Here is a 13,820-nt window from a genome sequence, read left to right as displayed (position 1 = left end):
TTCACATGTGTTCATTCGTAGTACTTCAGTAAGAATCTACTAATGTAAAAGTCATGAAAATAAAGAAAACACATTGAATGAGAAGGTGTGTCCAAACTTTCGGCCTGTACTGTATGTGTGTGTGTGTGTGTGTGTGTGTGTATATATATATATAAAAACAACTTATACTTATAAACTTATATAAGTATATAAAAGATGTATGCTCCTTGATTAGCAATGAAATGCATTCACTTAATGGACAGGACAACACTGACATTAGCATACATGTTGTTTACACCAATAAATGAATAAAAGGACAATGTTCAACATTCAACCAAATAACGTTTTTCCAAGATAAGGTGAAATAAATACTTCTCTGAAACAATTTCTTAAATGGCCAGATTATTCCTTTAAAACGACAGGGCACTATTTTCAAAAGACAACAAGCACAATGCAATGAACTTGTTTGCAAGAGTCCAGTGAAATATGTCCTATTTACATAAAAAGTACAATCCACAACATTTAATGACGTTTGTGTATGTGACATGTTGTTCGTCACAGGTTTAAATGTTCCAGAATTAGGAAGCAACACGTTTGAGAGCTGTCAATCCTCGGCTTCCTGCTTCTCTGCTTACATTTAAGTGTAGATATCAGAAATAATTACACACCAGCAAACACGTTATTTAGTTTCGTCTCTTCGAGATACTACAGTGTCTGACCTTACACCATGCTTAGTGCCAGTTTGAAAATAGTGCCCTGTATCTTCGTACTGAATGTTAAAAGACTCATCGAACAGATACTCAGTTAGGATATCCGAATAGCCACGCCCATCCAAATCTGAGACACACACACAGAACAAAGTAAACACACAGCGAAACACACGGGTGTCCATCTAAGCCCCCCCCTTCGGACAGAACAGATAGAAAGTGAGAGAGACGTACCCATGCTGGTCTTTATCATGCATGTCCTCATTTCGACAGTAGAGATACACTCAGTCAGAAATACACTAATGGTACACATATACACACACGTGTACGCCTGCACTGAACCATCCCCAGGCACGTCCTCACTCTGTCACACAAACAGACATGCCTTCGTTCGTCAGACGCCTCGTGCGCTCGCGCGAACACAGCTTCATCCGTATACAGGCACGGGCTGAAGTAAGCGGCCGGCCGCGGGCGCGCTTCCTACCGAGCTGCTCTTCTTCCGCTTGCCGCCCAGCGCCCCCAGTTTGATGCGCAGCGGCGCCATCTTCTTGGCCTTGGCCTTCTTCTTGTCGGAAACCCGAGGGCTCTTGCTGCGTTTCTTGTAGCCCGGGCCTGTTTTGGAGCAAGGGGTCATCGCACAACATTAGCCGCCATTTATATCAAAGTGCAGCACAGCACACGGTGCACACAGTGAAATGTGTCCTCTGCATTTAACCCATCGCCCTTGGTGACAGGAGCCCGGGGAGCAGTGTGTGGGGACGGTGCTTTGCTCAGTGGCACCTCAGTGGCACCTTGGCGGATCGGGATTCGAACCGGCAACCTTACGATTACGGGGCCGCTTCCTTAACCGCTAGGCTGAGAGGCTACCACTGAGAGGCGCAATGTTCAAAACCATCGCATTCTGACGGTAGGCAAAACACTAGTCATTAATCAGGTGTGAGGTTGTCCTTCTAGAAAGGAGATGTTCTTCAGTTAACCTCAAGCACCTTGAATTTGACCTTTTTAACACGTTAAAGTTTAAAGGGTGCAGTTCACCACAAAATGTAAAAATTTTCCTTGAAAGATGTCTGCATCTCTCTGGGTCTAAACAGCTGTAAGATGATGCTGTGCAGCAGAAATGTCTCCGGACTGAGTTTTACTGACAGATGATTTGATGAAGAGCACCACTAGACAGAGTAGAAATATTTGGTATTCTGCACCTTCTGCGTTACGGGGAACTTTTGCTTCTGTATCGACCGCCAAGACGATTCTGAGCAAAGCCCAGGAGACAAACTTCATGTCATGTTGCTCCAAATGCAACAAACATGCACACACCCACCTTTGCCCTCTTTGGTTTTGGCCTTGCGCAGGGGCGGCGGTAGAAGCGGGGGCTCGGGTGAGGCGGTTGCCGCGGAGACCTGCTCGGCGACGGCCGCGGCGGCGGCGGCAGCTGCGGCTGCCACCGCAGCGGCGGAACCCTTGAAGGGGTTGTTGGAGCTGAATTCTCGCCACTTGGCCCCTAGGATAGTCATCATCTTGGACATGGGAATCTTCGGATTCTTCTTAGCAATCATTGGCCTGTTCAGAGAGAAGAAGGAGGAAACCAGCGACATGAACATCAATCAAATAAGGGACTAGTAGCGACAAATGTCAAAATTCGTCCCGAGGTGAGGTGACTGCCAATTGCAAAGTCCACTAGAGGCCAAGCTCAGCAGTAAGGTTGCCGGTTCGAATCCCCAACAGCCAAGGTCCCCACACGCTGACCACTCACAATGACGATCGCTTCACTTTCAAACGAATCACAATATTTTACGCAACATTCCTAGATTCATGGAAATATGAGTCCCCATTTAGTGACCATGTCACTGGAAAACCTGCCTTAGCATTAGCCTTCACTAACAGCTTTTTGTTTCATTTTTGCACACTTAACGCATTCTCTTTGCCCTCAAGACTATTTGTGTGTATACGCGTACTTAACCACAAAGTCTTTAAATGTCACGTTTCCTGTTCTTACAGTAGGCCTGCAAACACGCCCGACAACTGAAGGTCGGCAAAAGTACAGCGGAATTGTGCGCCTCGGGCCGGAGAAGCGAAGGAGCCTGTGGTGCGTAGATAAGATCTGCTGTATGATCTTCTTGATCTGTAGCACCGCTCGACTCATAGCCAGCCTGCAAAACACGCAGTGCAGCGCTATGCATTCGCCCCCAAGCCCGGCCGCTGAAGTTTTTATGAAAGGTTTTTTTGTGGAGAAATATGATTACGCTCGTCTCCGTTGGTTAATTGCCGGTGAACACTGTCAGAGGAAGAGGTGCTTAGGGCGGTAGATACATCTCAGACGCGTTATCTGCACCGCTTATAGCCTGGACGACGGCCCCTGATGTACAGTACAGGCCAAAAGTCTGGACACACCTTCTCATTCAATGTGTTTTCCTTATTTTCATGACCATTTACGTTGGTAGATTCTCACTGAAGGCATCAAAACTATGAATGAACACATGTGGAGTTATGAACTTAACAAAAAGTGGAGACCTGGCCTCCACAGTCACCGGACCTGAACCCAATCCAGATAGTTTGGGGTGAGCTGGACCTCAGAGTGAAGGCAAAGGGGCCAACAAGTGCTAAACACCTCTGGGAACTCTGGGAAGACTGTTGGAAAAGCATTTCAGGTGACGACCTCTTGAAGCTCATCGAGAGAATGCCAAGAGTGTGCAAAGCAGTAATCAGAGCAAAGAAACTAGAATATAAAACATGTTTTCAGTTATTTCACTCCAAATGTGTTCATTCCTAGTTTTGATGCCTTCAGTGAGAATCTACCAACGTAAATGGTCATGAAAATAAAGAAAACACATTGAATGAGAAGGCGTGTACCAATTTTTCGCCTGTACTGTACGCCTGAAAAGTTCTGCTATGTCAGACTCATGTGTATACATGTAGTTCAAAAGTCAATTTTTAATTAGACAAACGCAATAATTAAAATTTCTCTAACGTCATGGAAGTATGTTGAATATGCTTGTCCGAAATCAGGCCGTCCTCACAGTCTGGCAGTCACAGCTTGATGGAAATAAGACTAGCAAGTCTTTTGGGGGAGAGGCTACAGACGGAGGTCTGGATGGAGGTGTTGTTGATGGAATGGTTCCAGGAGGAATGGGGGAAAAAAACGGTCTCAACGCTGTACTTTACAATAGTCAAGCAGTCTCCTGCTTCATTGTTCATATTTTATTCATACGATGCTTTTCATAAACCCTGGAAATGCGATTTTTCCCTCTCTTCCCGACCTCATCCTACGTTACTGATGGGCGATGTGTGCCTTTAAAATCCGTGCCTTTAATCTACTAATATGCAAATTTGTATTTTAGACCCAACCCTACGATATGGCAGGTGGTGTGCAGTTATAACTTCTAATTGCATTGAGGTTATAAAAACTGACAATAAGAGCGTCCATAATCACAGTGGCTTTTGGAATAGCATCCTGTCCCACGTTGCGTTCAGGTCAGTTGTTAACCCACTAAATTACAAGACCACGCCCCTTGCGAACACCCACTTAACAGTGACAACTAGATAAAGGCAGATGTGTACATTTGGTGCAAACCGCATCAAAGAGAAGCACCGGAGCTAAGCCGGATGCCGACCTCATGAACTGGCTGAAGGCCTTGTAGTTGGTGAGCGTGCGGTAGTCTTCCTCGGTGAAGGTGTGATCCACGTCCTCCAGGCCCCAGTCCCGTGCCAGCTGGGCGGAGGTCTTCTGCTCAACCGGTTGCTGAAGAGACAAGACATAGGGAATTCTGTATTCTGCACCTGGGCTCCCAGGGGGCGGGGCTTCCCGGTTAACAATCAATACAACTTCAAACGAAATAAGCGAACGAATGAATGGGAAATTGAGTTTCTGTCAGAAAGTTTTGAATCTTACAATTCTTAATGAAACATGCAGGGTGAGCAATCAGGCATAATGTGATATTAAAATATGATCAATGGAGTAAAGATAACAAGTATTACAATGTTTGTCATCAATTCACTAGTAATAAAAACGTCTGCTATACCATATCGTCACTATCCACTATTAATTTCAGAACAAATTACCATTTCAATGAAGATGGTACATATATTATCAGATTCTGATCAAAAAAACCTTAACGGTTTCCTCGTGTGTGCTGTCTCCGTCATCTTTCCGTTTCTTCTTGGTCTTCTTCTCTTTCTTGTCCTTGTGTTTCTTTTTCTTCTTCTTCTCTAACCCCCCGTAGTCGCTGATGGCACTGTCTGAGTTGTCGCCATATTCTCTCTCCGAGTCTCTCTCCACGTCACTGTCCTGAGGGAAGAAGGAGATGCGTAATCCACAGAAACTGTTTTTTTTTTTGTCGAGAAGTTGTGTTTGCAAAAATAAACTGTAAAATAAAAAAACGTACGATTTTTTTGCGCTTGCGTGCTTTGGGCGTCTTCCCGTCTTTCTCTTTCCTCTTCGCCTCTTTCTTCTTTTTGGGGCCTCGCTTCTTCTTCCCGAAACTGTCTCTGTTGGGCGTGTCGCCTCCTTCATCGCACTCATCTGAAGACATGTTAAGGGGAGGGGGGGGTCGTGTCAGAGGTCGTGACTAAACTGTGCCGACAATAATCCTTTTCTGTGCTGTGAATGCTTCCGGTTTCAATTACGGCCCGACAATAGCCTCGTTTCGGTGACATGCTGCTACCTGACGCACTTGTCATTTAGGAATTGTGTTCTGTGCGACCCTTGACCTCAGCTAAGCCGAGAGACGGGCTCAGTTAATCCTGAAGACGGTCTGCGGGTGGGCTCTGCACCCCAGGACGTGGTCCACATTATAGCAACACCGCTGCTGCATTTTACAACATCAACCGATCTGTTATTATTTTAAACATAAGAGCTCGATGTCCTTCCGGCATTCTGTTAAACCGAACATTTACATCCTTGGTTCTCGAACCGAGGTACTCCAGTTCATATTCACAGCTAGTAGGGGCGGTAGTAGCCTAGTGGGTAACTCACTCGCCTAGGAACCAGAAGACCCAGGTTCGAATCCCACTTACTACCATTGAGCAAGACACTTAACCCTGAGAGGGGGGGACTGTCCCTGTAGGTACTGATTGTAAGTCGCTCTGGATAAGGGCGTCTGGTAAATGCTGTAAATGTTAATACTGCATGTTTAAACGCAGCATAGTTATTACTATGCATAGTCCTCGCATGTGTTTGACAGTGGACGGCTTGAAAATAATAAACAATATCCATATTAGGAATAAAATTGCCTCCTGGCCACACCCCACTACAGCAGGCAGGTAGATGGAGTTGCTGGAGAGCTCCTCATCCCCCAGCTACATACCTTTGGATCACAACATGTTGAATAGTGTAAACCAGCTAAGCAGGCATAGGTTGCTGCAATTCAATACAAGTCATGACCTCTGAACCCTGACACATTTACCTTAACGAATGGTTCCACTAATTTAAAGTGCTGCGAATGATTAAGGGGCCACTTTGATGGGGACGAAATGGCGTCGTTGTATTAAAACGTGTCTGCATTGTGGCATTAAAAAAAAAAAAAAAGTGAAGTGATTGTCACATGTGATACACAGCAGCACAGCACACAGTGCACACAGTGAAATTTGTCCTCTGCATTTAACCCATCACCCTGAGTGAGCAGTGGGCAGCCATGACCGGCGCCCGGGGAGCAGTGTGTGGGGACGGTGCTTTGCTCAGTGGCACCTCAGTGGTACCTTGGCGGATCGGGATTCGAACCGGCAACCTTCTGATTACGGGGCCGCTTCCTTAACCGCTAGGCCACCACTGCCACATTAGTTCGTCGTACAAAAAGTCTGCAGTGATGGCCTAGCGGGTCAGGAGGTGGGCGGTTTCCGGTTCGAATCCCGAACCGCTCACCGAGGGTGATGGTTAAGAGCAGAGGACACATTTCAATCACTTCCACTCAGTGTACCAAAAATGTCCCCCCCTGTGCAGGTTTACAGTGTCACCTCCACCACCCAGCGCTCTTGTCCTTAACAGCGGTTCCACGTCGGGGTAAAAACTTGCAGAACGTGGCTTTATTCGCGGCTGCTGTGCAGACAGGAGACGGGCGGGGGGGGGGACCCGCCATTGCTCGGGACGGCCGACTCGCCGCCTCCCGCTCGGCTGCGGAGGAGCCGCCAGAGGCGGCAGCGGGCCGCACGCGGGGCTCGGTGATCGGGAGGCCGCGAGGCTCCGGGAGGCGGACCCGCCGCTCGAGGTTACTTGTAACGGGGGGCGGGGGGGGGGCACAGCGCGCAACTGAATTAAAATCAAGGCGCAACCACGTAAAATAATCAAAACGACAAAAACGCACGAACAAAAGCGTCGGGGGGGGAGACCGACGCGCGCCGAGCTGCGACCGACAACTTCCAGGACGTCGCTCGCGCGCCCGCGCCGACTTCTGGCGACAAGTGACAGGGCGCGGGGGCGCGCCGCGGCGCATCACGCACTCGGACACAAGGCGCAAAAAAAAAAAGGGCGGCGCGCCCGGCGCGGGGTGCGCAAGTTCGGCAAAAAAAAGAAGCGGAAAACTTGGTTTCTCCCCCCCAACACACACAAACTCCCCCCCCCCCAAAAAAAGCAGGGGTCCCGCCGCGGAGCGACGGCGCGTCGACCGCCGGGGCGGCCGCGGCGCGACGCGACGCGCCCGCTCGCCGAGCGCTCGACTCCGGGCGTCCTGCGGGGACCCGGCCGGGTGTCTCTCCCCTTCTCTCTCTCTCTCCCTCCCTCTCTCGCTCTTCTTTTTTTACCCCCCCCCAGGTGCCACCGTGTACGTGTCGCGCACCAGAAGTGTCCCCGGACTCGGCACTGTACCTGGCGCGGCTACCGCTGCAGTTTCCCGAGGCGCCGCCGGCGAGTTAATGTCGCTTGCGTTCTCGTCCAGGTCGCCGTCCCCGTCGTCGTCGTCTTCTTCGTCAAAATCTCCTCCCTCGGAATTAGCCAACATGCCCTCATCTTCCTCGCAGGCGCGGAGAGGAGAGGACATTATATTCCCGTCACCGACCCCGTCCTCGCAATTCGCCCCCCAGGAGAAGAAGAAGGAAAAAAAAAAAGTCTATTCCTCCCGAAATTATGATATGTGTGTTTTTAATATTCAAATCTGCGGCGCGGGGGGAGGAAGAAGAAGAAGTGGAGGGGGGGTCGCTTTTAGGAATATTTTGCACTACAGAGAGGCAGAGAAACAAAGATGGCCGCCCTTATATTTATTTTTTAACAACCCCCCCAATAAGAAAAATCCCCTTACATAAAAAATGGCTGACTATATTATTTCAGAACGCCCCCCCCCCTCCTCCTTTTTCTCTCTCTCTCTCTCTCTCCCTCTCTCTCTCCTTTCTCCCCTCCCTCCTAAAAAAAAAGAAAAAGACTCACATTGTTACAGATAAAGCGGGGGGGGGGGCGATGTTAGTTACATTATAACTTGTCCTCTCTCTCTCTCTCGCTCTCTCTCTCTCTCATTTGTAATTGTTAATATTATTATTATAAATTTTTGTCCGCCGTCCCTTGTGACAAACATGGCTTCCTTCTACCTCTAATATCCTGAAAGTCCCCCGTTTTGTTTTGTTTTATTTATATATATATAAATATATATATATATATATTTTTTTTTTTTTGGTGCGTGGGGTGTGGGAGGGGGAAATGTGCCGCAGCCATGCCCAGACTTACATCAGATTGGATTGCTTAAAACATTTAACTGTTTGCGGTGAGGACGGAAAGGGAAAAGAACAAAATGCGGAACGCATTCTTTACTGTTGGTGATACCGTATTTTAAAAAAAACCCTCTTGGCACAGCATTAAATAATTTTTTAAAAATGTGTTTTTTAATCCACCGCAATGGCCTTTATGCCACGGGAACTTTTTTTCCCCCCTCTTTTCCTAAATCTGTGTTTTATTACAGAGCCACTTCGTGAATGCAGAGAGAACAAAGGCACAGCAAGCAACAGAATGCATGTAAAGCCCAACTTGTTGCAGTATCATGGTATGGCCATTTTTATAAAGACCCAAGAGGATGCATGTAATAAAAAAACAATTGTCCGAAAAAACTATATATATATATATATATATATATATATATATATATATATATATAGATAGATATATATATATATATATATATATATATATATATATATATATATATATATATATATATATATATATATATATATATATATATATATATATATATATATATATATATATATATATAGTATATAATATATACTATGTATTGGTCTCTTTTGGTGTTGAACACGTGTGAAACAGGGCTGTGTGCTGAACCTCCAGCCACTACAGCATCATGGTCCAGAGCACAAAGGGCTCTTCAATCATGCAGCCAAAAATGGCCAACAGAACGCAGACGTGCAAATTAGAGTCGTATTAAAGACGAGGCGCCTGAAACAAGCTGCTGAATAACATAAGAAGAATCACCATGGCAACCAGAAGACAGTATTGTTCTGGGCGGGGTGGGGTGGGGGTTATTGCAGACCATTATTTCCATTTATTTTATTATTTACTTTCAATATTGCATGGCGCACAATTTCACAAGAGAGTGCAGTAGTGTAGTGAAGAAGGCAGAGACAGACTTCAAACAATAAAGATTTTATTATGTATATATATATATATACGGTACAGTAAATGGTTGTGAATCTTGTCAATCTATATCTATAGTATCCATTGCATGTCAGCACTCGGTGAGGTCATCATTATAATAAAGCAGCATGGCCGGGCAGAAAAGGTCACCGTCCGTGGCGACCTTGCACAAGTTCTCCTCGTCGTCCTGGACGCCGTTCTCGTGCAGGGTCTTGCTCATGTCCAGGACGACGCCGCCGTGCTTCCAGGTGTAGCTGGCCGCGTGCGAGTTGTACCGGCAGTAGCGCTGCAGAATCTCATCCAGAGTCTCCTCTGAACACACCTTTTACAGGGAAAGGTCAGGTCACATGGCGAAAGGTCAGGTCACGTGGCGAATTCAACCTTCTCTTTAGCATAACAGGTTAAGTGCCGCCGCCACAGAACGAAACAGTCCATTTTTAGACCTTCAACAAGGGCTGTATAGAGAGTAGGAGGAGGGGGGGGGGGGGCTTCCAAGATCCACTAAAAGAGAGGAAAGGAATTTGTTTATGCTTGATCCAATGAATGAGCTTTGCCAAGAACCACAAGAGGGGAAAGGCAAGAAAAAAAGAGCGAGGGGGGAGTCGGAGCGGAGGAAAACTGACAGTGAGCAGGGAAAGAAAAGGAAAACAGGAGGTTATAAATGGGGTGGGGTTGGGAATGTTTTTTTTTTTTTTTAAAAGCCTCTCGGCACATGAAGACATCGAGGGCGCCAGAGAGGGTGAGCTTGAACCCTCAGCAAGTCTTTGGGTGTGGCATGTAGTATGTAGGTGTGGTGGGTCGCCTTGGGATCACCTGAACATCCCTCCCGTACCCCCATCACGCAGGACGTGTGGAGGGCACGCAGAGGCGGAGGTGCAGGAACTGATCTCTTGACCTCTGCTGCCCCCCTCAGGGCGAAGGGTGGAAGTGCAGCCAAACCTGCAGCGCCCAAGGCGACCCACCAATTCGCCAGATGTGGGCAACGCACACGCGTGAAGTGAAGCGTGATTAAAAGCCCTAGAGCACTAGATGGCAGGGTGAGCTTGTGTGTTGCGGCCCTTGTTTTGTCTTCGGCTCACCTCGAGTCTCTGCTCCTGGGAGGTGAGGGTGTTGATTATGCGTATCCACCGAGCCTTGGCAGACAGCAGGCCTACCTGGTAGCGATTATCCCGCCACCAGGGCCTCCCGAAGTCGTTGGTCCAGTCGGTGCAAGGCCACGGTGGCGGAACGTGCACAAAGCGTCCCCGAGGGGTGTAATATTTACGGCAGCCGGTCAATGGGTCAACGTGAGTCAAAATCTAGTAAAGCAAACAAGAGCATGCACTATTATGATCAACTGATGCTGACAAGCAAGACTACAAATAATAAGTCAAAAACCATGCACTGTGCAGCATGAGGGATCTAAAGCTGAGGTGTTTAAGCCATCAATGGCTCTTTTGCTTCATGTACATTCCATGAAAGTGTGTGTGTGGGGCATATACAGTACAGGGCAAAAGTTTGGACACACCTTCTCATTCAATGTGTTTTCTTTATTTTCATGACCATTTACATTAGTAGATTCTCACTGAAGGTATCAAAACTATGAATGAACACATGTGGAGTTATGTGCTTAACAAAAAGTGGAGACCTGGTCTCCACAGTCACCGGACCTGAACCCAATCGAGATGGTTTGGTGTGATCTGGACCGCAGAGTGAAGACAAAGGGGCCAACAAGTGCTTAACACCTCTGGGAACTCCTTCAAGACTGTTGGAGAACCATTTCAGGTGACGACCTCTTGAAGCTCATCGAGAGAATGCCAAGAGTGTGCAAAGCAGTAATCAGAGCAAAGAAACTAGAATATAAAACATGTTTTCAGTACATAACTCCACATGCGTTCATTCAAAGTTTTGATGCCTTCAGTGAGAATCTACCAATGTAAATGGTCATGAAAATAAAGAAAACACATTAGATGAGAAGGTGTGTCCCAACTTTTGGCCTGTACTGTATGTGTGTGTGTGTGTGTGTGTGTGTGTGTGTGTGTGTGTGTGTATGTATATATATATATATATATATATATATATAGTGTCTCCTGTTGCACCCATATTTTACATCAGGTCCATTTTCAAATATTACTATAACATATTCATACTATATATAGAGTCTATTATTTAGATGTAATTTATATATTGAATCTTGTATCATATATAAATAGCAATATTATTACTATTATTATTAGAGCTGCAGGGGTCAATCATAAAACATAAAGACATGTATGAAGTTCCATACTGTGTAGTAAGTAAAAAAACTATAGACAATGCAAACATTTAGGTACTGTTACTTATTAATTGTTCTTATTAACAGAAAAGAACAAACAAGTAAAAATTAATACAAAAAAAAGTTGGACGGTCTCACATCCTTGGTCTTCGGGTCAAACCAGTGACTGATGTCCTTCCCTGCATGTTCAATAATGGGCTTCAGGAGGACGTCACCTACACGAGTTTCAGATAAAGAGCAAGATTCCAGTCGTGGTGTCGGCGAAAAAAAAAAGGTCAAAAGGTAACAACACAAGCAGCGCGTACCTCTGAATTCTTCAACCAGGGGGGTCAAGTCGTGCACCGTCCCCAAATACGACACCCACAAATCATCCGGCGTGTTGTGCGCGGCGACCTCGGCGGGAGCGAAGTATTTGGGACGCTGCATTGGTGCGAACTCGATGCTCTCGGCTCGAACGGGCGCCGCTGACCGAACTGGCGTCGCCCTCGTTGCCGTGGAAACCACGCTACGCAAATGGCGCAAGACACGTCGTGACGTCACGTTCTCGTCGTACGCAGCAGCGTTTATATTTACGGCATTTATCAAGAGCGCCTTACAATCAGTAGTTACAGGGACAGTCCCCCCCCGGAGACACTCAGGGTTAAGTGTCTTCCTCAGGGACACGATGGTAGTAAGTGGGGTTTGAACCTGGGTCTACCACCGTGGAGCAGCAGGTAGAATGCAAGTTGAACGTCGCCGTTCCAGCTACGTGCACGTTAGACGTCTTTACTTTACTTTACTTTACTTTATTTGGCAGACGCTTTTATCCAAAGCGACTTACAATGGGAAGACACCAGCAATTCTCGTTCGATTTCTATAGAATATCAAGTATACAAACTAAGAGCCCTGATAAGGCTTAGACTTGTCATTGAAGAACATGCTCGGAGAGTGTTGGGTGCTAGACTAAGAAAAATTATAATGTATTTATACATTTTGTATTTGTTTGTTAAATGTGTATGCATGTGTATGTGTTAAATTTGTCTGTAATATTTTTGGAATAAGAGGGTTTTCACCTTCTTCTTAAAAGTGGTGATAGTCTCGGCTAGTCGTCTCTCCAGGACCTGGTGCTACACGTCGCATGTGAACAAAGTTACATACGGACATGAAGTGGCAACACGGGACACAGGCAGTGCAAGAATAACCATACAGACAGCACTAAAAACCAGTGAAACGAGTCACGGAGGTGCAGAGTAATTATATGCAAATTCTAATGTACTAGAGAGGAAAGTCCCTCAATGTTCAGGTGTCTGATGGCCTGTGGGATGAAGCTGTCTGGCAGCGCGGGCCCGAGTGCTTCTGTAGCCTTTTTCCGGATGGTAGGAGGGTGAAGAGTGCATGTGAGGGGGTGTGTGGAGTCCTTCACAATGCTGGCGGCTTTCCTGATGCAGCGAGTGTTGCAGGTGTCTGTTATGGAGGGAAGAGAGACTCCGGCGATCTTCTCAGCTGTCCTCACTATCCACTGTAGGGTCTTGCAGTCTGATACGGTGCAGTTCCCAAACCAGACGGTGATGCAGCTGGTCAGAATGCTCTCAGAAGGCGGTAAGGATGGGCGGTGGGAGACAGGCTTTACTCAGGCTCCGCAGGAAGTAGAGACGCTGCAGGGATTTCTTGGCTGTTGAGCTTGTGTCTAGATATCAGGAGAGGTTCTCTTCTAAATTCTAAAGTTGGTGTTCAGTGGGGAGTGGTCCCTCCGTTGTCTTCTGAAGTCAACAATCATCTCTTTCGTTTTGTCGAAACAGATTGTTGCCCTTGCACCAGTCTGTCATTCATTGCGCCTCCTCTCTGTACGCTGACGCGTCATTCTTGCCGATGAGACCCGCCACGGTCGTGTCATCTGTGAACTTGATGATGTGGTTGGAGATGTGCATCGCTGCACAGTCGTGGGTCAGCAGGTTGAACAGCATTGGACTGAGCACACAGCCCTGAGGAACTTCCTCAGTCAGGAAGTCCAAGATCCGGTTGCAGAGGGAGGTGTTAAGGCCCAGCAGGCTCAGCTTCTCGACCCAGTGCGGAGTAATGTTGGTGTTGAATGCTGAACGTATGTGTCCTTATTGTCCAGGTGGTCAGATGCAGGGTGGTGGTGATGGCATCATCCGTAGAGCAGTTCAGACGATAAGCAAATTGCAGTGGGTCCAGGGTGGAGGGCAGCAGGGTCTTCACATGCATTTCATGACCAGCCTCTCAAAGCACTTAATCATGACAGTAATCATTGAGACATGCCACTGAAGACTTTTTGAGACACGTAGGAACAACGGCAGTGCTCAGTGAGATG

General features: G+C 46.9%; 2 protein-coding genes across 10 annotated transcripts in view; both read right to left on the bottom strand.

Annotated features, from left to right (window-relative positions):
- The window catches only part of chd3 (chromodomain helicase DNA binding protein 3), a 42,479-nt gene extending 34,639 nt beyond the window's left edge, over positions 1 to 7,840 (bottom strand). For 6 of the 9 annotated variants that reach the window (XM_029001051.1, XM_029001075.1, XM_029001099.1 and 3 more), the window contains exons 1-6: positions 7,480 to 7,840; positions 5,066 to 5,202; positions 4,792 to 4,968; positions 4,295 to 4,422; positions 2,005 to 2,243; positions 1,171 to 1,298 (exon numbers count right to left, since the gene is read on the bottom strand). In XM_029001051.1, coding sequence (XP_028856884.1) covers positions 1,171 to 1,298; positions 2,005 to 2,243; positions 4,295 to 4,422; positions 4,792 to 4,968; positions 5,066 to 5,202; positions 7,480 to 7,651 — 981 coding nt within the window. In that variant the 5' untranslated portion in view covers positions 7,652 to 7,840. The remainder of the gene's footprint in view (positions 1 to 1,170; positions 1,299 to 2,004; positions 2,244 to 4,294; positions 4,423 to 4,791; positions 4,969 to 5,065; positions 5,203 to 7,479) is intronic. The other 3 variants (XM_029001059.1, XM_029001084.1, XM_029001119.1) reach the window with 3 other exon arrangements.
- Positions 7,841 to 9,248: 1,408 nt separating this feature from the next.
- Positions 9,249 to 12,729, bottom strand: cyb5d1 (cytochrome b5 domain containing 1). Its single transcript, XM_028997958.1, has 5 exons — positions 12,562 to 12,729; positions 11,815 to 12,014; positions 11,648 to 11,724; positions 10,335 to 10,553; positions 9,249 to 9,577 (listed from the first exon to the last, which is right to left on the bottom strand). The coding sequence occupies exons 2-5, from the start codon at positions 11,933 to 11,935 to the stop codon at positions 9,347 to 9,349; spliced, it is 648 nt and encodes a 215-aa protein (XP_028853791.1). The 5' UTR covers positions 11,936 to 12,014; positions 12,562 to 12,729; the 3' UTR covers positions 9,249 to 9,346.
- Positions 12,730 to 13,820: the final 1,091 nt, after the last annotated feature.

The sequence above is a fragment of the Denticeps clupeoides genome, chromosome 1 (assembly GCF_900700375.1).
Source record: "Denticeps clupeoides chromosome 1, fDenClu1.1, whole genome shotgun sequence".
Lineage (NCBI taxonomy): Eukaryota > Metazoa > Chordata > Actinopteri > Clupeiformes > Denticipitidae > Denticeps > Denticeps clupeoides.
This window is presented reverse-complemented; position numbering and strand designations above follow the sequence as displayed.

What these genes read in the sequence shown, in the direction of transcription:
- cyb5d1 (XM_028997958.1), bottom strand. Translation starts at nt 11,935, where the DNA reads ATGCAGCGTCCCAAATACTTCGCTCCCGCCGAGGTCGCCGCGCACAAC. An exon ending in TTGACCCGAAGACCAAGGAT is followed by an intron (nt 10,554 to 11,647) that starts GTGAGACCGTCC and finishes TTGCTTTACTAG; the next exon opens with ATTTTGACTCACGTTGACCC. An exon ending in CCCAGGAGCAGAGACTCGAG is followed by an intron (nt 9,578 to 10,334) that starts GTGAGCCGAAGA and finishes TCCCTGTAAAAG; the next exon opens with GTGTGTTCAGAGGAGACTCT.